Here is a 24,594-nt window from a genome sequence, read left to right on the forward strand (position 1 = left end):
GGCATCCTTCACAATACGATGTAGGGAATTCTGATTCTGAGCTGGCAGTTGGGATGACGGAGCATGAAGAGGAGGTATCTTATGTCATTACCATCTAATCCTGTTCCCTCGTACTCAGGAAAGGTGTGGGTCATTTCTTAATCCTTTTGGAGGACTTTCCTATGACTTTTTTTTCCCCGTCTAAACACGCGCAGCTTGCATGGCAGCCCAGAGCTATGAAATTCTGTCTCGAACAGAAATAATTTAGTGTCCCGGGCATGTCTTGTTGTATTTTGCTTGGCTAGTTTAGTTTCGATTGTCCCAGCATGTCAAAGCACAACTTTTAGCTCACTTGAGTGCTCTAGAAAGAAATCCAGTCTCCATTTATCAAGAGATAGAGAATCTGCTTAGCTTTTCTTGGCCCTTCCTCTGGAATGCATCTGAGGCAGGCTATCTGAAAACATGCCCTGTGCTCCAGGCTTCTCTGATCTGTAATTTGGAACAACCTCTAAGCTATTTATGACTCAGATATGCAGCGCTCCAAAATTGTACTAAATAACCAGGCCCTGCCCCAAGGAGCTGTTAAGATAAAGGCATGAGAAATCCAGAGTAAGCTCTGAATGGTTGGGATGCTTGAATGATTCATTGAATAGCTGGGTATTGACATACCTGGAGGCTGTCCCAAATGAGGCAGCATGGATGAAGACCTGAGGCCAGAAGTGGATGAGGGAGATGAGGAATGGTTGGGAGAGATGCTTTGCTCCTTCACTGAGACTGAGGGTGTGGAAATGGATGCAACAGGTATGGAAAGGAGGAGGAAAAGGTCTGAAGCTGTTCTCAAAGAGTTGTCTCCTGAATGAGATAATGGTGTAAAATTTGCTGTTTTTGCAGCATTTCTTAGAAGGGCACCAAGTCCCTTTTTAAAACCCAAATGTGTTAGACCAGGAAAGGGGGTGCTCTGGTTTGAGGATGAAATTAATTCTCTGGATTGGTTTATTCTGAGATGCCTTTACTTGATAGCGCCCAAGAAATACAAGCATTGAATGTTGTTGCCAAGAGGAAGCAATGCAAATAAGAGGTGTGTCTTTATTTTTAATAAACCCTGCTGCCTCAAGGAAGATGGCATGGAGGAGGATTCTTTTTAAAAATTTTTTTTGTTTTGTTTATTCTTGCACCTCACTAGCTCTGCCTTGTATTCACTGTCTTCTTCCTCTCCCTTACCTCCGTCTTTCCTCATCTAAGAGAACCCTTTGCATCTTAAAGCTGGATGGACAGATAGCTGGTGTCACCCACATTGACACTAAATTGGGCTGTATTGATTTCTTCTGAGTTAATTCCAGGTAAATGGAGTCTTTTAGGACAAATCTCCCCAAAGAAGCCCATTCCATGACCCTGGTGAAAGTGTTCCTTCAACTTCTTGTTAAATAAAATTAAATAGTTGATTTAAATATGGGGTTTATGGTCATTTCTATAAAAAGTTGAGCATCAGGCCCTCTGTCAAGAATGTAACCCCCTATTATAACGTTGTTTCTATGAGAAAATCAGATTTGACTTGCGTTAATTTGACTTACAGCACCTTTTCCAGGAACGTAGCCTGCTGTAAGTGCAAGGACTGCCTGTGGTACAAAGGTGGGATGTAGGGGTGATCTGTTATTCTGTAAAAAGTAGACATTTCAAGATGATCATTTCTGAGTTGCGTTCACCTGACTGGACATGTGGGGCACGGTGTATTTAAAAAAAAACCCAACCCAAATCCAACAAACATAGAAAAGCCACTCTGAGGAGCACCGAACAACTTGATCCTACATTCTGAAGTGTGTCTGGAATTGGAGATGAACTAGTTTCTCTCTCTTTATCAGGGTCTGCAGCATGTCAAGGAAAGGTTGTGAAACCTTATCGTAAGGACTGGGCTTACAAGAGAGAAAACAAGTTGTTTTTAAAATTCTGTCCTCCTCGAATTCGCTTCCTTTTTCAGGCCTTGGTGTTCCCCCATCACCTGCTTTTGAGCTATGGCTCCAGCCCTGCGTAAGTCACTGGGTGACCGGTGATGGATTGGACAGACCTCTCCTGCTTTCAGCTGTTTAACCCTGCATCCTGGCTAACGAAGATACTGAGCTCTTGCGTAGTACTTTTTCATCAGTGCCTCTCCAAGCACTTTACACAGGAGGTCAGTCTCCTGACAACTGAGGCAAAGAGAGAAAATGCCGACCAGTGCCATTCGGGCTGGGAGCAGATGTGAGAATCCAACACAAGCATCCTGGATCCTACTTCTGTATACCACCCATCGTGCCACAAAACCTCTGACATCCTGTTGGTTTGGGGGTGAAAAGAGGGAGGGAATACTTTCCTATAACCTGTGAAGGGCATAGAGCAGTTTAGTCCACAATTACCCACAACAGGCCGTTGGTAAAGTCAAGCTACATTGCTGCACTACAAAATGTCACCTAGTAAGGGAGAACCCCAAATCATCAGGGTGCATGTGTCCAGGGTCTGGAACAAACTCCCCGCAGAGGTGGTGCAAGCACCTACTCTAGACTCCTTTAGAAAGCAGGTGGATATATTTCTGGCTGGGGTCACTTGATCCCAGCTGACTTCCTGCCTATGGCAGAGGGGCTGGACCCGATGATCGCTTGAGGTTCCTTTTAGCCCCTAATGTCTATGAAATCATCACACCTTTTTTGACTTTTTTTTTTGGTTGCATCCCTGGTCTGCCTCTTGGTTTTAAAGCCACGCTCTGTTCACTGTTTAAGGTGCTGCTTAGTGTCTTTGTTAGGACCTTTCTGTCCCAGGCTGCATAGCTTGGGGGGGCTGACTCAACTGGAAAGTTGTGCAATCTGAATATGGGAAGTTGGAGGCTTTTCCAGGACTTGCTGGGAGTCGAAAAGTGTCCGCCTGGCCGCCCTAATCAGAACCCTTTTGTCTGCAAAGGCAACACGCTAATAAGGTGCTAAAATTAAGGTAGCTAATTAAGTCCTGCACACCCTGGCACCCCCTCACAGAAGCTAATAAAACCCAGCTAGCTGAAGTGGCTTCTTCATGCTTTTTTAATAACGTGTGAAGTTAAAGTATGAAATTCCTGCACTGCTGTTAAAATAACACGGTTCCTTCCATTTCACAAGTTGTCCTAGGCAGGATCTAAAAGTGCTGAGCTTAGGGATTCACTTAGTTTGGCAGATTGTGCTGTGGTGGGAGCAGGACAGACAGGAAATACAGGCTTCTTAGCTGATTCACAGAGCAAATTTGGCCTGTTGGCAGAAGAGGCGCTAGCTTCTTGACTGGGTATAATTGGTAACGCTCCTGGGAAGTACCGAGCGTGTTAACACGTGGGTGGTAGTATGGGCACAGCCTCTTGCAAGAGGAGTGTCTTGGCTGCTCTTCTGCCTTGTGCTAAGGTAGTGCGCACGGAGCAAAGGGAGCAGAAATCCTTCAAGGCTTTACTGGATATTTTTCTCTCAAAATCTGCAATTTTTGTTCTTCTAGAGTTGACAACTCCTCCAGTCAGCGAGCCAAGGGAACTGGAGCAGCTTCTCATGCAGACACCCCCAGGGAACCCGCTAATGCTCTCCCACACCCTACAAGAGCTGTTGAGTAAAGACATCGTGCAGGTGGAGCTTATACCGGAGAAGAAGGGCCTGTTTCTGAAACATGTGGAGTATGAGGTTTCCAGCAAGGTAATGTGAGTGGTCCCTGGTTTGTGGGAGATTACGTTTTCTAGGGAGCTTCCATGCAATTGTAACCTGTGTTGAAAGGCAGGTGACTAGCCAGTCTGGCAGACTAGATGAGCAAAGGATGAGTCCTGGATCCAGTTGTGCCAGTCTGTTCAACTGCAGAGACAAAACTGTACCTTTCCTGTACTGGGCATTGCTCTAACTGGGGCTGAGATGGTGGCTTTGCTAAGTAGGTGGACAAACTGTACATTAGACCATAATGACTGAACTCACCTGAAGTCTGAACTGAGTATCAGTGCAGGTGTTTAGAAGTGGAAGTGTGTAATAAGCAGTAGTCTGCATTAGCTCAGTATTTCAGATGTGTTAAGAGCTCACGGAAGAGACTGAGTTGACAAGACTAGGTATGACGAGGAATAGGTGCAGCACAATTGGCATCTCTGCAGGTTCTCCTCCCCTGTCATTTCCTGGATGAATGCCGTTTAAGTTACACCAGTCTTGACCTACAAGGCCCGCTTTGGGCCAAGAGGAGAATTATTAGGATTTTTTGTCTCCTTTGTGGAAGTGTAAAGAAGATTACTCACCGGTGTCTATTGAGTTCCTGATATACTTCACACAGGATACTACAGATCAGTTGTCAGATACTGTGGGAATGGGTTTTTGTCACTCATGTCCTTAGTCAGAATCGCCTTTTCAGCCTACAGGTGTGAGTGGTTCTCTAGCCCAGTGGTTCTCAATCTTTTTTGTACCAGGACCCATTTGTAAACATTGATGGCCAGTTTTGACCTAGTGCCCCTCACGCCCGATGTGCTGTCCCCCACCCCCAGCCCCACAGAGTGCAGGTGGGGTGGACCCGAGCTGGACCTCTGCCAGCCTGCAAGGGAAAACCCACAGTTTCCCACGTTTTTCTCCTTTTTAAGGAGAATCCATTTTTAAAGTTTGTTCACCACCCTTTCGTATATTCTTGCAACCCACTTTTGGGTCAGCACCCATGGGTTGAGAAACACTGCTCTAGCCCAGCAGTTCCCAATCTGTGGTACAGGTACCACCAGTAGTACACAGACTACCTGTCAGTGGTTATGCATTAACAGATTTAATACAAGTAAAATATATGACAAAAATTTGCTGGTGGTACTTAAGGTTGAACTGAAAATATTTGCCGGTGGTATGTAAGGTTGTATTGTTTTAAATTGCTGGTGTGCAATCTGTCAGAGTCTGGCAGCTCCTGAGCTGTCATTCCTCCTTCTGACAAAGGCATGGCTCGGCTTTGGGCCGCTGCTGACACCTGCAAGAGCAAATCTATACTGGCTACAGAGCAGAATATGGGAGCCCCTCAGGGCTGTGTCACTTGTTCTCCAGTTGTTTGCCTCATTGTGCAACTTTGGGAAATTATTAGGGCTGTGCGAAATTTCGCCAAGTTTTTCTTTTGAAGCTGTTTCAAGCTCGAAACGGCAAAATCGACACGAAACAAAAAGCACCGAAACAGCTTTGAAATGAAATGAGGGCACTCAAAATGTTTTGAGTTTCAAAGCAACCCAGTGGTGGGAGGCAGGGGAGAGTGCTCCAAGTAGCTTCACAGCTCCAAGTAGCTCTGCCCAGTGGGGAGCGCAGCCCTCCCGCCGCCGGGCTGAACTCCATGGGGCTGGCGCAGCCAATCGAAGTGCAGTCCAGTGGCAAGAGGCGGGCAGAGCCAGGGCTACGCTCTACCTCCCCCCGCTGGGCTGAGCTCCATGGACCCTGTTATGGGCGTGGGCTGTGCCCAGCACCGGTCCCAGGCAGCAGCTTCTTGTCATCCGGTACAGCCCCGCAGCCCTCCCGGGGGTGCAAGCCCCCAGATCTGCATGTCGGACGACAGGAGGCTGCCACTGCTGGCAAATTTTGCTTTCAAGACTTCGAGGTGCAGTTTGAGAAACCTCTGCACCTATCTCCTAGAAACTTGGCAGAAGGGACATCCCTGCAATTGGTATCTGAATCAGGCAACAAATGACAATGTTTTTAGCATTTTCATGATCCCCCATTATAGCCTATGGGTGAAACAGCGAAACAGTTTTGACGAAATGAAACAGGACAGTGCTTCAAAACTAAATGAAACACTGTCCTTTTGAAATGGCAAAACAGATGCTGAAACAAAATGGTGCTGAAACAAAATGATGGTGTTTTGCACAGCCCTAGAAATCACCCAGTACCTCCAATGAGTGCTGGTGATGCTCAAAGCCAACGGAGTCTGGATGAGTAGGGGGACAGCCAGTCCTTTTGACTTGCTACTGCGTTACTCAGGTGGGGTTTTCAGATTTATGTGCATCCTTTCTCTTATCTGCTGCCTCAGGCATTTTAGACCTGAATGACTCAAACCAGGTATTCTCATTTTTCATTCCTGTAACTTTACATCAGAAATGCAAAAATCTGGGAACTGAAGTAAAGAACTTCAATACTTTTCATAAATCCCACAGCTGCTCCTGCTGGCTCCTTATGCCCTCACATAACTCACTGGGCTGACCTCAGTGCTGCTTGTTTTGGTACTGGACCTAGTCCACCAGCAAGATAGGCAGTCAGTTAAGATACATCCCTGCTTGTGACGGAGAGCTGGCTTTTTGATTTCTCCCCATCCCCTGTTTGCTTGCAGTAAGTGGCCTGCTAACCCAAGAACTGTACTAGCTGCCCTGGATGTAATCAGGCTTGCATTTAGCGTGGCGAGGTGCAAAGGAATTGCTGAAATGCTGCTGCTGTTCTGAGCATGTGTATTTTTTCTTCTCTTGCAGCGCTTCAAATGCTCGGTGTACAGGCGATACAATGACTTTGTCGTGTTTCATGAGATGCTGCTTCAGAAATTTCCGTATCGTATGGTTCCGGCACTTCCACCGAAGAGAATGCTGGGAGGTAAATAATGCAATGTCTTGCTGACTCTGTAGGGTATGGTGACACCTGGAAAAGACCACTGTATTTGCCTCTTCTACTCGGGTTGTAAAGCAGTACTTGCACTGTGGTGTAGATGAAGGGGAGCAGAGGGAAGGGTACAGTATTGCACTGTGGGAAATAAGATAAGACCTTAAGAATAATAAGACCTTTTAATATATAACCTGCACTTGGAGAATCGCCATTAAGTCTTAATGGTGATTCTCCAAGTGCAAGTTAAGTATTCTGAGGCCTTTCTAAAAAGAGTTATAGATAGCCCTAGAGAAGAATAGGGTTTTTACCCAGTCAAATCCCATGGTGTTGACAGACCCCGAGTGTGGCTACTGTACCATTGAACTGGTTTAGTGTGTGCTGTAGCACATTGTTTTCTTATGTGCTCTGAATATGAAAGGAGCTTTAGAAACCCTGTATCTCTCTCCTGTGGCAGGAAAACTGGGAAGTGGAGAGAGATTTATTTTTATATTAAAAGGTTTATGCACTCCAGAAGAAATGAGTATACAGACAATTTTTGACATTTTCCCCCCTCCATATCACCCCCCAGAGCCCGTCTTATTCCAGTTCTGTATTCAGACTTGTGACCTTCAGTGTAAATAAGTCAAACAAGTGTAGAGTCTTGACGTAGATGGCTTTGCTGGGTCTCTGAATATTACGGTGTCCTTTCAGGGCCTGGATGTATGACACATTTGTAGCTGGCTATGGGGGGGAAAAAAAAAAGCCCCGTCAGAAACACTTTTTTTTTCTGCTTTACTGAGATCAGCTATCCTGGGGGTAGTCTCTTTTATCCTTTTGCTCTTCCTTAAAAGCAGCTTGTTGGTCTTCCATTCAAACCAGAAACTACAAAAGATGAGAGATGATATTTGAACCAGAATATTAGTTTGTTCAAGTACATAGTAACCATTAGAGTATGAAACCAGTGAAGTATCCCAAGACAGAGTGCACATCAAAGCTGCTTTGGATAACTTTTTTCTGTAATCTGAAATATTGATGCAGTGTTAAATTCTTGTTGTTAAAAATATGAGAAAACAGTGGATTTTTTTTTCCCCCCAATTGAGTCTTGTTCTTCAGCAGATAAAGCAGAAACAAGCCTTTTGCTGTCTTGTCTTGTATCCATATTGCTAAGCAAAATGCTTCACAATGAATTAGACTCCTTGAGAGAAATCTATATCTTATGTCATGGAAAAGAAATGGCGAAGGGCGCAGGAGTAGAGGGTTTTAGTGAATCAGACCTGGCCAGCATGCCTGCTGGAGTGTCTCTGATAGCTTCTCTTCTAATTGGAGAATGCAAGATGCTAGAGGTGTGCGCCCTTTTTTTTTTTTTAAATCTTGCTCTTCAGGTTTCCAAGAGAGCAGTGCTCTCTGCAAGAATTTACAGACTGAGAGTTGAAAATCATTCTGGTAAGAAAAATGACCTGCTTTGGTTTATTTTGGTGGAGACTTGACTCTGAAACCTAGTAACTCACACTGGTAATGTTAAGTGATGATGCTATTTTATCACTGATTCTTTTTCTTATATATTTATAGATGTAAGATTTAACCAGTGAGGTCAGAAGTTGAAGAAGTTAGGGTTGCAAGACCCCAATCTTTTTGTCCGTTCCCATGTTACTACTGTAGATTATCCCCAATTTAAAATGGGACTGTTCTGTAGTTTGAGATCTCCTGGCGGAAGGTTGTTGTTGTTGTTTCTACATCTCCCTTCTCTCAGATTGATCCGTGGCTCTGAGTGCCCTTAAGAAAGGAGGCAGGAGCAGCAGCAGGATGAGTGAGCCAGAAATGGCCCGTGTCCTTACCCAGTGACTTTTATAGAGCAGCTGAAGAGTTGGCATTAAATTAAAAATAATAATAGACCCCCCTCTCCTTCCCCCTGCCCCAGAAGCACCACCCAGGAAAGTTTGCACAGTGTTTTGTGTTTGCACATCTCCTGTTGCAGATTCCCAGAGCTGCTTTTGCTCGTGTGCTTGTCATCCCCAGCATTGTCTTAGTCACGAGGACTAGTGGAGCATTTCCTTCCTATTGGATATCTCTGCTGCTGCAGAGATATTGTTATATCTTTTGGGGGATGTTGCAATACTGCGGGCAGTGTCTTGGGGGGAAAAATAATGCTCTTTCCTGTGGCAGCATACACGAGTTGTTCATGTTTCTAATTACATTGATAAAATAGCAGACCACAGTGTTTTAGAGGGAAGTGTGGACATGTCTCACTTCTTCCCTAACCCATAGCCTAATAACCCTAGGGCCCAGTCGCAGATTGTACCCTAACCCAGCTGTGTCTTCATCCACCGGCTGGGCAAAGGTGACTTGTCTAGTTAAAAGTGGTGTTCTTTGACCTGATAGAGCAGACCAGTGCCGTCTAGCTCAGTGATTTTCAACTAGGATGCTGTGAAATTCTCTTTAGGGGGATGCAGGTTGTTGTGCAATATTAGCATTGTTAGATGTATGAACACCTACACATGGCTCTCAGGAAATGTCAAAGGGGAATCCTTAGTGTTAACAACATTCTGACCCGTTGTGGTCTCTCTCGGTTCTTTGCAACAGAATAATTGCTCTATGTTCGTTCCATAGTCCAAGGAGTGACATCTAAGAGCTGGTGTTTTCTGAAGGGTTTCTTGAGTCTAACAAGGTTCAGGGCCACTGGTCTAACTAGACAACCCTAAAGAATGGTGTGCTGGGGATCCGGGAATGTTACAGGCTAAAGAGCAAGACAGGCCACAGTGGAAAATGTTTGATCCTCATGCCTGTTGGGTAGCCCTTTAGGGAATTGCCTGGATAGCCAGCAAACTCCCAAGGTAGGGTGAAATACGATGCAAAAGATGGATGCCTTTTACTGCACCTCTGTGATGTAAAAATGTAACCATGGACAGTTCCTGGGCTGCTTTCTAACTTCAGAAATATCAGGTTCACTTTTTCTTGAAAGAATTTGCTGAGATCTCCTGAATTAATTAATCAGTAAGCTAAAATCTCAGCCCCCCCATCCTCCCTGAAAGAGGAAGAATCTAACTTCTAGCTGACAAGTAGGACCTATGAGTGGTGTAAGTAAGGGGTTAGCCCACTGCAGGTTGCTGTCCAGCTCCTCCTAGATGTCTTGCATGAAGGAGAGAGGAAACCAATCTTAAATCCAGAGTGTGGGAGCAGGGTTTCTGGGGTAAAAATGTGTGAAGTTTCCTTTTCACAACGTAAAGGAGCAAAGAAGAGCACAAACACTTATTTTTGCTTTGCATTTCATCCTTCTAAGGTATGGGATGATTCCTTTTGAGTTGATTATATGGTTTGTAATTACTACTTTCTAATCTGTGTTGCATTCATACCCAAGACCCCCAACACATGTCCTGTATCCAGCATAAGCACAAAGGCAGAGAAATTCCCTGTCTCTCTCATAGCTCGTACTCTAAAGACCCAATCCTGTGAATTTAGGTATAGTTAACTTTATTCAGTCAAGTTACCCTGTTTGAAATGTTGTCTTTTGTGGAAGCATCTGTTGAATTGTCATTACAATGAGGTGTAACACACCATTTAAAGGGTGTGGGCATTGAGCTATTTTGATAATCAATAGTGGACCCAGCAGATTGTTCATGGATCTTTCCTGGGTGGTGCTTCAGCACTGTCTGTGCAAGGGAGCGATTGAACTTGATTCTGCCTTTCTCTCCTTCTGAGTAGTTGTAATACGTGGTGCATTCACTCTAACCCAGTGTTCCCTCCTGTAGCCGACCGAGAATTCATAGAGTCCAGGCGGAGGGCTCTGAAGCGGTTCATCAACCTGGTGGCTCGGCATCCTCCCTTCTCAGAAGATGTGCTCCTGAAGCTGTTCCTCTCCTTCAGTGGCTCAGTGAGTTCTCAATAGCGGTATTTTGTGTTTGCACATCTCCTGTTGCAGATTCTCAGAGCTGCTTTTGCCTGTACGCTTGTCATCCCCAGCATTGTCCTAGTCACGAGGACTAGTGGAGCATTTCCTTCCTATTGGATATCTCTGCTGCTGCAGAGATGTTATATCTTTTGGGGAATGTTGCAATGCTCTGGGCAGAGTCTTTGAAAAATAATGCTCTTTCCTGTGGCAGCACTACTCGTGGTTCCAGCTAGCTTGACACTGCCTACACATTGCAGTTATTCACACGGAGCATGTCCACAAGCAATTGGGATGTATAACCAGATGTATTTACATTCATTTAATGCTTGTTTGGTTGTGCTTTTTTAGGATGTGCAGAACAAGCTGAGGGAGTTGGTCCAGGGACTTGGAGATGAATTCATGACTTGCAAACTAGCGACCCGGGCTAAGGTATTTTCCTTTATAATGTCTAATTAGTACTTCAATGTCTCCTGCCTGTGTGTGTGCACATGATTTTTGCGTATGTTGGGTAAAAGATTGCGGGGGGAGAGGGGGACTTCAGCTAAAGAGAGGAAAAGGAGCCATTTAAAGGAAGCTGACTTACTCTTCTCTTTCATGTAAAAAAAATTATAAATATATGACGATTTCCTGGCTTGTACTTTCCAGCCTGCTAGAATAGCATACAAGTGGTAAGCAAGAAAGTTTATCCAAGTGCATGTTCTTAAAGTATTAAATTCATGACCTACACTTGATTGGTCTTTCCCCTAGCCCCTCTGTGTTGCCATATTGCTCTTTCTTTCTGAGAAAAATTATGAATCTTGCTTCCTTCTATGTTGGCTGCAAGCAGCTGATTTCTTTCTTATTTTCTGATAGCATTTATCTTCCAAATTGCCTGCTTTTTTCTTTGGTAAAAGTATGCCTGGGATGAAGGAAGAGAGACCAGACAATGACTAAATTGATCACAAGCTGCTTTAAAAAATGCTTTTCTGTCATCTAGCATAGTGGAGTCCTGGTCCAAAACCAGGACTTTTAGTCACTACTGTGTTGGAAGTAATGGGCAAGTTATGTTTCTGCTTTGTCCTTCAGTTTCCCCTTCTGTAACATTGGGATGATATTGTCTTTGCAAAGTGCTTTGAGTCTTACTTACGGGGTGTGCTATATAAGAGTGAGGTATTAGTACATTTTTACTTTTATGTCACTCCCAGGCAGGCCACTCCTGTGGGTTAATGCTAGAGACCATTTTCTATTTGTCCTGCTCTTCGCTGTTTGCTTTGCAAAGTTACTGGAGAATAAGTTGGATCTTACTTGGATTCATGCAGCACCACTGACATTTCTAAGTCCCAGTTGTCCAAACTCTCACTGATGCATGAGCCAGAAGAAGTCCAGCTGAGCCTTCGGTATCTGGCTGAGTTCTTTCTCAGGGCTGGCAGTTAGCAACTCCTGCTCAGGTCTTCAGGAACAGACCCCAAACCCCATAATGCCGTGTGTTTTTTCTCTCCTTAAAAAAAGCCCCCCCAAAAAAGCCTCTTTGCTGGGTGTAACAGGATTCAGAGTCTCCCTAATCTGCTCCCTGACTTCTAATCTCCCTTTGTGACTTGCTGTTTATGTTACTGAGTCCATTAGTAATCTCTCCTGTGCTGTCTCAGGACTTCCTCCCAGCTGACATCCAGGCCCAGTTTGCTGCCAGTAGGGAGCTTATCAGAAATATTTACAACAGCTTCTATAAACTGCGGGACCGTGCTGAGCGAATAGCCTCCCGGGCTATTGATAATGCTTCAGATCTTCTCATATTTGGAAAAGAACTAAGGTAGGCTGCAGGGAGAGGACTCGTACAAGACACTTCTGTTTTTTAATGAGTGATAGGCTTACCTGACAGTTTGTTCCCCATGGTTTGTTCCATGGGGAACAAACAATTGTTTCTTTACATGGTGCAGGGGAAGAAAACAGAAGGTAGGTTCCTCAGGGCAGGGGAAGCAAAATGCCAGTGTGTTGACATTTCTGGCATTGATTTATGCTCGAGTGAAATGCTGCAGTCCCTAGTGTGTCCACACCAGTGTGTATGTGCTTAAGACACCCATTCATAGATCCTTCTATGGGATGTGCCTGTTCGCACATTCTGCCTAGTCTTTAAGCAGAAAACACTGAAGCTGTTTGCTAGTGCAGTTTGTCTTCCACACAGACCTGTTGAATGGCTGTCACTGCAATCCACTGCTAACTGGACCCTTCCTGGGGACCAGCTACAGACTTCTTGCAGCCTGACTCCAGAGGGACTCTACTTCAGCTGTAGCCTGCTAGTGAGATTTGGGGAGCTAGGGGGTACTCGTTAGTAGCTGCTGAGATGGGTGTGCTGACTGGGATATGACTGCTAGTGTTTAACTACCTCTTCTCTCTTCTCAGTGCATTGGGCTCGGATACTACGCCACTCCCTTCCTGGGCTGCTCTGAACAACAGTACATGGGGGACTCTGAAACAGGCCTTGAAAGGCCTGTCTGTTGAATTTGCACTGCTGGCTGATAAAGCTGCACAGCAGGTGAGTTCCCCTACCAGTGGCTTCTCCCGTGTCTGGCATCCTGACACATGCATGCTTGCCTCTTGAATCAAGAGCCTTCTCAGATGGGTACTCAGAAATCACACCCCTGTTCTTGCCTAAACACTTCCCAGTATTCTCACTAGACCAGTCTGAACAAGTGCGCTGGCAGTGTGACCTGGCTGTGGCCTGAGGCCTGTACAGCTTCAAAGTAAAGTTAGCAGGGACAGGGAAAATCCTTGACAAAAAGGTGTCAAGAACAAGGTAAATAGTGCTGTGGGCTGATCTGTCCAAGAGTCCTGCACTTTGCTTGCCTAAGATCACCAGCCAGATGGAGTCCAGCTGAATCTGCTTCTTTATCAAGTTTGACCTTTTGTAGCCTGTTTAAATGCCACACGAAACTTATTCAGGCAGAAGCCATGAGATATTGCTGTTGTAAGGGCACCATGTGCTAACAGCTATCAGAACGTGAGAACTTGATGGTCCGTAGGGGACAGTAATGTCCTATTTTTGCTACAGCCACCACTTTATGGTGCTTAGTGTGCTAGGTCCAGACCAGGACCCTACCTCCAGAAGTGACTTTCTGAAGAGCCATACTGATGCAGGGACCAGCAGTAAGTGGTGAAATCCAGCTTGGGTCATGCATACTCTACTTCCTATTTCAAGAACTCTTCTAAGGTGGGTGGAAGGGAGCAGGAGTTTAGGCCTCCTTTGAGAGGGATGTCTTAAGGAGGGAAGACTAAAGCCTAAGGGAGTCTGCCAGAACTGGCATTTTGGGCAGAGTGAGCTCATGATGCTAAACTGCCTGTTGCAGCAATCGGCTAATTGGAATGCTGTTCTCGCTCCAGGCAGATCTTTATTTATGCTCCTTACCAGCTCCAGCATCTCGGCTTCTGCAGTGGGAGTGTAACAACTACTGTGGCCCCTCTGCAGAGATCTTTAGGGCACAGTGTGCAGGTGATGTGGGCTCCTACCAGATTTGTGAAATATTTTTGTCCCTTGTTTTCTAGGGTAAACAGGAAGAGAATGATGTGGTGGAGAAGCTGAACCTTTTCCTGGATTTACTCCAGTCCTATAAAGTGAGTTCTGCTGTTCCTGTGCCAGTGAGAGAGTTGTTTAGAGCAAGCCTGTTCTCTTTAGAGGATGCCATGCCAAGTGAATGGAAAAAAAAAGTATCTGGAAAGGCAGCTTAGCAGCAAACTGGGCATGATGCAGAGGGAGGGGAGTGGCTGTCACCCTTGGTGAGCTCTACAGCATTACTGATCGGCTCTTCTCTCATGGCTGGGTGTTGCCAGACCATGCAAGGAGTTGAAAATACCATCTGCTTTCCTTGCATAACTCGGTTAACTTGCTTCCAAAATTGGCTCTCTTGGGGTCAAGGGAAGAGAAGGAATTGGTTGGCAAGGCCTTTGCATGAGGAGACCCAGTCCAGTTAAAAATGAAATTAAGTTTTGTCCTGCACCACCACTTTCATGAACACCTGTTAAAAATGCACCTAGGTGAAGTTCAGGAAAGGCTGATAGCCATGCTGAGGAGGCGCCTGGTCTGGGACTGGAGCAACAAGGTCCCTCCACCGATGCTGAAGTTAAATTGGCAACATTCAGCACTAGAAAGAGACATGTAGATAGGAAAACTGGGAAAGATCAAGCACATGGAAGAGATGAGACTCCAGACCACCTGTTAGAGCTTTGTCTTTTGACTTGGAGTGGTCCTGGGTTTTGTGTTCATGAGTGTTGGTGCTTGAGCTTCTCAGTTTTTTTGTTGGAGGGGGGAGGGAATTGTCTACTATTGAAGCTGCAGGGCTCGCTTCACAGACTTCAGCTGTGTCCCTGTCCTCTGCTGCCTCCTATATATCCATCTGCCATAGCTCCCTACCCTACATCCAGAGGTCAGTGAGTACCTGTCTGTTCCCTTTCCCATGAAGGATCTGTGTGAGAGGCATGAGAAGGGAGTCCTGCACAAGCACCAGCGAGCCTTGCACAAGTACAGCATGATGAAGAAGCAGATGATGAGCGCTACCGTGCAGAACAAGGAGCCAGAGTCCGTGGAACAGCTGGAGTCGCGTATTGTAGAGGTGGGGAGGGTGTGGGGCAGGATGGGTGGCACATGGGCAGGATGGAAGCCTCTTTTTGGTGGTGCCATTACATGGCTTGGTGGTGCTTTCAGAATGGGCGCTATGCTGAAAAGTTCCCCTGTGGGCCTGAAGAGAACTGGGAGTGCTGCATTATCACCTGCTTTACCTGTCCTAGTTGCATAACTGATTGGCTTGCTCTTCTTTCAGCAAGAAAATGCCATCCTGACCATGGAACTGCGCAATTACTTTTCTTTGTACTGCCTGCACCAGGAGACGCAGCTGATCCATATCTACTTGCCTCTCACCTCTCATATCCTGGGGGCATTTGTCAACTCCCAGATCCAGGGCCATAAAGAGGTGAGTTCTTATCTTGTCCTGTGACAGGCAAGGTTCGTTGGGTAGATGTGAGATCCTTTATTAGACCAATGGAGTAGTTGGAAACTACTTGTCCTGTACCCTTTCCCTGTGTCCTCCCCTCCAAATGCAGATAAGTCTTTGAACTTCCTTTTTTCCCTTTAGCCCATGTCCCATCCTCCCTTTTCCTTCACAGCTCTTCTATTTGAGGGAGTGCTGACAAACCTGGGGGAAGTAGGTGACTGGCCTCTTTCCAGCCCAGGGAGGAATGACACCACCCCCAGAGCTTGGATCAAACTCATTGCCTTAGGGCTCAGTTATTTTATTTAATTTTTTTTCTTTTATTTCCAAATGTATAACTCACAAAACAAACCTCCTCCCCTGATAAAAGCAAGGTAAAGGCACCCTAAGCTTTTCTCTTTGGATGGATTGTGTTTGTAACCTGGAACTTCTGTTGACTGCTTGTTAAAACAAATCATAAGGCAAGAAAGAAAATCTCATAGGTTGCCTTATCTGTTGAAATGCATTGTTTAGCATTTTCCATGTATGAACTTGTATCTATATATTGCTTTCTAAAAGCATTTGCATTGAGAGAGAGTGTTTCATTGAAAGGCTTAGGACATCTTTTTCCTGCCTCAATAAAGATGTAAAAAGTAAAGCATGGAGAGTTTGTGTTAATACATTGGTCTGATGGATGTGTGTGGATGAGTGTCCTGGCCCTGCTGTTTTTTTCCTTTGTAATGGCTTTGCAAATGCTTTTGACTTTTGAACAACCTGAAACATAATTTCAGCACTGTGACTAGCAGTTTCTTCAGTGTGCCATGTGATAGTGACCCATGTCCCGTTCTGTTTTTCTTTTTTCTTTTCTTTTTTTCCTCTCTAGATGAGTAAAGTTTGGAATGAACTGAAGCCGAAGTTGAGCTGCCTCCTTGTAGGACCCACCAATGTGCCGGCACCCCCATTATCATCCCCAGAGGACAATTTATTTTCTAGCTAATTCTCAGAATTGCATGGAAGAAGGTGAAGTGCAGTCAGTGGTCACCCTGCTCCTCTATCTTCAGATCTTTAAAAGATTCCTCCAAACAGCTATTTTTTTTTTTTTTTTAATATTGCTGCTTCAAGCTGCTCTTTGGATTAGATGGACTGGAAACAGGGCAGCATATACAGAGAAAAAGACAGTATCTTAATCTTATGTTCTATTTTTGAAGTGCTTTGGAGCAGGGCTGAAATTCATTTCCCCCAGCATCCCTTTCCCTGAGGATGGGAAATGTCCTGATATACTGAGCACTGCAGGTCTTCTGTTGTAGTTGTCCTGTGCTTCTCCTACTAACTAGCCTCCTGCAGTACACATCTGCACGTGCTGGTAAACCTTCGGGCTGCCGATTTTTATGCACAGGATGTGTGGAGAATCCACGTGTAAAATTCACTCTTCTGAGTAGGGCCCAAGTCTAGTGGCCTTTGGAGGAGAGCTGAAGGCTAGGCCCCTGGGCCATTCATAGGCATTTGATTTTCCTTCTTGCTTGATCCAAATGCATGAAAGCTCCTGGATGGTGATCCCAGCCTTGCTCAGTGGTAGGGGTCAGCGTGCTGCATTTAGTTTGGGGTTGTTTGTTGGTTTGGGGGGGTTGGGGGGAGGCTAAATACTGGATGGAAGTAGGAGGGGGTCTCACAGGAGGGCATTGGGCAGTGCTTCCTCATGTGTGACAGGCTGCTGTTCAGCCAGTCTTTTAGCCAGTTTTCCAAGAGAATCGAACTGCTACGCAGAAGGACAACTGGTTTAAATGCTGACACACTCCTTAGTAGGGGAAAACTCTTTTTGTAGGTTGGATGAGGGGCAGCTGTTGGTGGATATTACTCTCTTGGGGTGGGCTGGCATCCATTCAGTGGTGCCTCTTGCATACTGGCAGTTTTAGAGGACTGCTGTTCCTGGAGCCCAAAAGCTACTAATAATTGGAGGTTGCAGGCTAAGACAGAATGCGTAGGTCCCCAGTGACAGTCAGTATTGATCCGAGAGGTGTTGCCACCCACTCTTCTGGTACCTTACAGTATCGATGATGATGGTCATATCTTCGTGGAGAAGTGGGAAGATAATAGAAGTGACAGGCCCTTTATTGAGTCGTTTACAAATACACTGCCATTAACAGGGCGTTTAATAAGGTATCTTCTTAAAGGGGGCTGGACCATTCCCCAAGCCTCTCATCCTCCCCCCTTGCTGCTGTCTTCAGGTGGGGTTAGGAAAGGAGTCTTGGGCATCTCCTGGGGCTTATGGATAAATAAGTAAACTAGAGACTTGAGACGGACAGGCTGTTTAGTGCCAGGGCTCTAATTTTTCCTAGAGGTTTGAGACCTGAACTTTCTCCCTCCCAGACCAAAAGGATAGTCTGTCAGGGAGCTTTGGATTTAGCTTTTGACATTTCTTTTTGCTTCATCCATGTGAAGCAAGCCATTAACTAGGATGAAAGATCTGAGTCAAACACTAATTAGAACTGAATTTCCCCATTCTGGGCATCTTTCCTGTTGATATGGAATATATTTTAGATCCTGCAGTCATCAAAATCTGATTCTTTTTGTGAACCGTGTGTCTAAGTAGAACTATCCAAATGCACTACCAATTATGTGTTAAGAACGTGTTTTCTAACCCTTCTCCAAAATATTAGCTTGGTATCAGGGAGGTCGGTCAATCCTTGAGACAGAAATGTCCTCCAAAGAGCCCCGTGACCTGCCTTTGTGAGTAAACAGGCTGACATTTCAGCTAGCACATCTTTAAACACTAGTATAGACTGTTAACACCTTAAGATATATGTTGGTTGGCCCTGGTCAGTCTCACCTTCCCTTGCTATCAGTCATTTATTTGTTTGGTCAGCTGAAGGGCAGATCAAATTTGAAAAATCATAGGGACAAAAGGGGAGGAAATGTATCATTTGTCTAATGCAGGTAGATGATCAGAGCCATGCAGTAGCTTGAAGGGAAAGAATTTGTTGTATTCACACTTTATAAAAGGATTGAAAACAGAAGGACTATATGTTAAATTACAATCATACTGGATGCTGGAATAATAAATGTTCAGTGAGAGGGTAACAGCACTCTGCTGTTCCCCCTCTAAGTAGCAGCTCTACAGCCTCTGAAATGCAGCGTGATAATCAGATTTATGGAGGTTAACCCCAATAACATGTATTAAGAAACTGTTTGTTTGGAATTGCAGTGACTTGAGAATACTCACTCATTCATGCAGTCTTCTTGTGCTAGTCACTGAGGGATGGCCTGAAGGCTGGGGTGAGCATACATTGCTTTGCTGAGTTTTGCAGTTGCTGTTCAGTGTAACATTGTGGCATTTATTTGGCTGCTTTCAAGAGAATAAGAGCTTAATGGTGCCATCTGAGAGAACTAATAGGCACTGCAATGTGGTATTTTAGTTACTGGCAGGGTTCTGGCTCTAGGATTTGCTCTCTTGCTGGTTCATACAATGCAGTTCTCAGAAAGATGGCATCTAGTAGCCCTTTCTCTGCTCTAGGAGAGTGCAGCATAGAAAAGTCAAATTGACTTTATTTCCTCTACAGTGAAGAACTGAAAGTGAACTGCTTTTATGCTATCACTAACTAAAACAGACCATGTCTAGCACTCAGAAGTAGTAACAATCTCGCGTAATGGTTTCAGTGACCAATTCCCGAAGCTTGTGCTGATGGACAAGTACTTTGCAATAAACGTCAAGCACATGAGAAAAGCAGTTAAAAAAGACTGTGGCTATTTAGTCATGATCCACAACTTCTCTGAGCTCTAACACCAAAGAATGAATGTGCCTTTCTGAATAGAAACTTTCTCTGAACATACTGACCTCAGGGGGCCTTCCACCCACTCAACATGTCATTTGTTAAACAAGGCCTCCAACCTTCCAGTCCAAGTGTCTTCACACCAGAGGGCTTGGAGAAGCCAGGTCTGTAGATAAGCACATTAAGAGGGTAAGATTCTCACTTTTCACTGGAGGTGTTGAAGGATAGGGAGTGCCAGGTACTAGCTCCTGCCCAGATTGGGAAGAGATGACACTCTGACCAGACTCAAGGAAGGCTTTACTGATGGTGGAATACTTTTCATCTGGTATTTTGAAAAACACAGCTCCTATATATACTTATTTCCTTTTATCTGCCAATTGCCGATATGATCACTGCATTTGAACAGTGCCTTTTCTCCCTGACTATTGACTCTTAGCTCTCGATGAGGCAGGGAAGTTGCTACTGGTTCTCTAAAGCTGGCATCACACATTCAGGACTAGGACTTTACTGAAAGATGAAGCAGTTCAACTGGGGACAGAAATTCATTATTCAAAACATGTCTGTCTGTACTTGCAGTAGAGACAAAAATGACTGCTTGCTAGAGAAAGTAGTAGCGAAAGAAGACTGAATAATGGTATACCAGCCCTAGCCTTAGGAGGCAGAATCTAAGATAATTCAGTCTCTGACCAGTTGGTCTGTGGCCTCTGATAAGAATTGGTTCAACTGCTGGTTGAACTTACCCAGACCACAAAATAGCCAGCAGAGTGTAATACCTTAGTCACTACCATCCCAACCTATAAACCACTCACTGTGTAGGCAGCTGTAGCTGAAGTGGATGGCTGGAGACTCCATAAGTGTTTGTAACACAAAATGAATGGCAAGACAGTAAGGCACCAACTCTTATCCTCTGCCTTCTAACCATGGCTGACTAAGTACATAAAGAAGGGCACTTTGAATAGTCTGTACTTATTCAGAGCTGCTGGAGAGAGATAGGAAGAGGCAGGCTTGCTTGGAGGACATGAATCCTGCCTGCCTGGAATATCTTGTATCTTTGCTTTGCTCAAATAGTCTTATGTATGAAGCACTTTATCAAACTGCAGGAATTAAAGAAATTATTACTACAGTTGGTAGACTGGAAACGTTTACAGATTATATATTACATTCCAAGATTCTATCTGAAATGTTAAAATATGTATTTGTAAGATGCAAAAACAAAACAAAACTTGTATAAGCAAAGCGTTGTTGATGTGTCATTTCTCGCATGGATTAAACTCTCACTACCCTGCATATTGGGTTAGGGACTGACCTCATAGGGCAATGGGGGCTAATCTTTTTGGCAGGTGTGCCACAAATGAGGCCCTGCACTCTGATCCTCTTCCCCACCTATCATATGCCACACCAGGAAGCTGCCTGTGACACAGATACCATAGCTTGACCACCCCTTAGGACAGCTTGTTGAGAACCTTGCAGCTGTAGGTGATTAGTTCCTGTTGAGGTATACCTGTTTTAGGGCTGAGCATTTTTTTTGTCCAGCAAAAAGGACTCTGGAGAAGGAGAGTTAATGACCATTATAGTACAAAAAACTGTGCAGTGAAGGTTCACAGAAGCTCCAAGAGAAGTAAGGCATAGAACAGACATTACATTTGTTCTGGGACAAACTGTGCTCTTTGTCCCAGAATAGAAATGTTCTGGGAGTGGTGTGTAGATGCATCACCCTTCCAATCACAGTTTAGTGAACAGCCAAATGCAAGGCTGCTTTCCTGCCATTGATTCAATGATGCAATCCCAGGACATTTATTTTGATGTATGTGGTTGCCTCAGGACAACTGTTAGCACTTTTTACTAGGAACCTTTTTAGGATTTGTCACAAGACAATGGACATGGACTTCTGAAAGACTGCACTTTGTTGTGGGAGTCATGTTTCTCAGGATGGAGGCAACATCTATTTGTAGCCTAAGAGCCAAAACACAGGGTGCGAGCAATGCTGCGCAGCTACCCTATCCTCTGTCTCCTCAACTGCCATAAGCTCCTATAGCTATTTTAGGCAGAGGGGAAAAAACTAGTGACACACCTCCCTGACCTCCTCAAAGTGCTTTAGTAGCATGGACTATGACTCACTGGGTTTCATGATGTAACTGTGAATAAGAGGAAGCTACGTGTTTTCTTTATTTGGAAGGAATAAGCCCTGGCCAGGATGCATAGGGAAATAAATAACTAAGGAGTACCAATTCCATTGCCATCACCTGGGAAATAAGTGGTCCAAGTGTAGGCTCCAGCACTTGATGTGTGTGTGACTAGGCCTCCTGTTTCTGGCTTAGTTTAAAGGTTCTTCAAGGACAGTCTTATTTCCAGACTCTGTTTCTTAAAAAAATTTAATGTTTAAAAAAAAGTCCAACATAAAGGGAAAAAAACTAACAAGTAAACTGTGAAGGAAAAAACTACCTAGTGGAGTCATCAAACAACAATATAATGAACTACAACTAGGGAATGTAAAAGTACAAAAACGACTGTATTTTGTTCTCCCTTTGAAGAAAGCCACTTCACTTCCTCTTGTGTTTCTTGAACTCTCTGGAAGAAACGGCTCCGTTGCTGGGCAGCTGGTGACACCACTGCAAGAAGGCGGCGCAAACCGGGGATGTCCAAATTCATTACTCTATCGCTTGTCCAATTTGGGGAATGATGTTGCCCATGTGGGAAGTGTGGAATGTTTGTTTGTTTTCTTCTTGTACCTTGTCTACCTCTTTCAGCGTATATTCCAGGATGGTGTCATGGTCCTGGTACTTAAAATAGCCAAGAAACAATTTCTTGTGGAGCACCAGTGGAAACCAGTAGGCATCATCTGGCCACATGTGGCTGACAGGCATCTGATCAAGCTGAAACCATTGAGGACGCATTTCTAACAGGGAGAAAACAGAGAGGTTTGGGTAAAACTGAACTTGCTGCTCCCTTTCCTCCAAGCCCCTTGGGGAGAAGAGGAAACACAACCAACAATGTACTCCACTGGCCTGCACAGCCAGCTTCCTCCTCAGAGGGACTTTTGAGGAGTAGCTAAGTGCATTTCCAGAGAAGATAACATTCTGAGAAGTGGTGCTCAGACAACGTACATTGACTTAGCCACCAGCTCCTGTCTAAAAACCCTGGCAGGAAGCTCCTGGGCTGTGGTAGCATGACAAAGGCTGAAGGGTACTGAGGTCGCAACTAACGGGAATGGGGAAGGCGATAATGACAAATTAGGTATGTACGAGCTGCCTTTATGGGCATAGGATCCCATTTCCCTAAGCAGCAGGAAATGGGAGATGCACACAAGTCCTCTTTGTGTGGCCGCTCCACCCATGCACCTACCTTCGCTTTCTGTTGGCTCGCCGTGAAAGCTGTCTGCTCGGAAGATGTGGACTTCCATGAGCTCAGAGTTGCCTACAAACTCGAAGGTGATCTGCCCCATCTTCTGCAAGGTGTCCACAGTCAGCCCACTCTCTTCCAGCAACTCCCTGCAAGACATTTTACACAAGAAGGATTCACTCAACTACTGAACCCTGCCAGACACGCACCTCATGCTCCTGGGGTGAAAACAGCAAGAGTTTTCCTTTTTCTGCACATGAGGATAAAGAAATGGATGGGGAAGCTGACAGCAGCTGGGATATGGAAAAACTCGGGGTCAGAGAGGCACCTTGTCAGGAATGTGGAGTTTACACCTGCTTAGCATGCAAACAGGGTGGGATGCATGTCAGTGCATGCAGGTCTTAAGGTATAATGTTCCAGCGTGAGTCAAATTGTCAGCCTGCTTACACCGTGGTAGAGGAAGCAGTGCAGGCTGGGTCCTGCAGCAGTTTTAGATGAGTGCTAGTACATGTGAGCTGCATTAGCCCTTGATTTAAATGAAATGCAATGCCAAGAACAGACTATCTGTAAGATCTTCTGTTCTCTCTGAACATCACTGTTTAGAGGACTTCACCCTACAGAAACTACAAGGGCAGGCTGGCAGAAAATGGCACCTTGTGACTAGTGATTGCAATGGATTCTGGACAAACCAGGCCCACTGTTGCTGTCAAAGGACTGGGCCCAGAAATGTATGGCTCACCTAATCAATGCGGTGCCAATCAGCCCATCCAGCACAGAGCTATTAGTGCGCATGCAGTACCACAAGCATGTGGTTAAGGGAGGTTACATCTTATTAAGGTGTAGCACGCATGGAGTGGGTGCGTTGCACTCCCTAGCAGACACTTGATTTCCCACTGCAGAAAGCTGGTGTGTAAAGTATAAAGAGACTGTATTAATAAAGGATTCGAGTTATGAGAAAAAGAATGGGCTGGATGGGAGATTCTGGAGAGGAGTTTTAGTAAAGTGGCCTCTCTTACACTTCCCATTCTCTTCTTCTGGTACTACATCAAGTTATTTAATCTGGCTTGTCTACTCTTCTTATAACAGCTCCCTACTTAACAGTTTTATAGGATTCTCTAGCCAGCAAGCACGCACTGACTTGCGAACTCTGGTTTCAATAAGCCTTGAAACATTTTGGTGAGACAGGGAAGTGATGTAAGATGCCTCTACTCTTATTCAGCTACTCCTAGGGCTGAACAGAACTACTGCTGAGTTGCACAACATACTGGATGCATCTACACGTGCTATTACTGCACATGAATACGCTACAGAGCTTATTGCGCTGCAGTTTAGTGCTCTTGGGTGCACTGTTTGAACATGCACCCCAGAGCAATTAACTCTGGAGCAATAAGCTCTGCAGTTTATTCATGGGCAGCACAAAGAACAGGACTGAAGTAGCCCCAGCTGGCAGGGGGCACTGGGTTAAGCCTGCCAACCTGGGGCTGCACCCCTTGGTTAAACGTGCTGTGGAGGGGCTGGCTGGGACATGAGGGAGCTTTAGTGCAGGGCTAACCAGCAGGCAGACCCCATGCTGAAGCACTCGTGCCCCAGCCAGCCCCTCCAGCAACTACATGTTCACTACTGAAGAGTTTTTACTGGGCAGCAGGATAGTACTTGTATTTACAAGTACTATCCTGCTGCAGAATAAATTGGTTTACTCTAACCCAATAGGGGCACATGTGTAGACGTTGAGACGTTTACTGTGCGTCTAATTAGTCTACTGGGCAGTAAACATCTCGGTAGATGTGCCCACTATGTAACAGTTTAAGACAGGAAGTGCTGTATCCCACTCATCTGCAGATCGCAATTACTGAGGCTGAAGCTTGTCCGGAACAGTTGGGTTAGTACCCACATGATGGAAAAGGTCAAGCTGGTTTTAATAAATACAAGCAGTCAGGACGTTAAGTTCACATCACGTCCGAAAATACCATGAAGCTGATGGCACTGACTCAAAGAAGAGTGTGACTTGGAGTTACTATCGCTGCTTCTGTGGCAACAAGGTTTCCTTTAAGTACTGGCTTACCCTTTGATTCAGACAAAGTGAGATCTTGCCAGTATTTTATTAATAAAAATGGAAGTAAAATTACATATTTAAGGTCAAAGGCCTGCATTCAGAGGAG

At 45.0% G+C, this 24,594-nt stretch overlaps 2 protein-coding genes across 2 annotated transcripts in view; one reads left to right on the top strand and one right to left on the bottom strand.

Moving 5' to 3' along the window:
- Window positions 1-1,296: 1,296 nt before the first annotated feature.
- Window positions 1,297-20,349, top strand: SNX8 (sorting nexin 8). The gene is made up of 11 exons (XM_025216433.1): window positions 1,297-1,319; window positions 3,460-3,650; window positions 6,404-6,521; window positions 10,256-10,377; window positions 10,744-10,824; window positions 12,021-12,181; window positions 12,772-12,904; window positions 13,912-13,980; window positions 14,826-14,975; window positions 15,183-15,332; window positions 16,213-20,349. Exons 2-11 carry the CDS (start codon window positions 3,510-3,512, stop codon window positions 16,324-16,326), a joined length of 1,239 nt encoding a protein of 412 aa, XP_025072218.1. The 5' UTR covers window positions 1,297-1,319; window positions 3,460-3,509; the 3' UTR covers window positions 16,327-20,349.
- Window positions 20,350-21,500: 1,151 nt separating this feature from the next.
- NUDT1 (nudix hydrolase 1) overlaps window positions 21,501-24,594 on the bottom strand; it is a 7,327-nt gene continuing 4,233 nt past the window's right edge. The window contains exons 2-3 of the mRNA XM_006034448.3: window positions 22,439-22,584; window positions 21,501-21,992 (exon numbers count right to left, since the gene is read on the bottom strand). Of these exons, the coding sequence (XP_006034510.2) occupies window positions 21,745-21,992; window positions 22,439-22,538 (348 nt within the window). The 5' untranslated portion in view covers window positions 22,539-22,584 and the 3' untranslated portion in view covers window positions 21,501-21,744. The remainder of the gene's footprint in view (window positions 21,993-22,438; window positions 22,585-24,594) is intronic.

This window comes from Alligator sinensis, unplaced genomic scaffold, assembly GCF_000455745.1.
Source record: "Alligator sinensis unplaced genomic scaffold, ASM45574v1 scaffold500_1, whole genome shotgun sequence".
Taxonomy (NCBI): domain Eukaryota; kingdom Metazoa; phylum Chordata; order Crocodylia; family Alligatoridae; genus Alligator; species Alligator sinensis.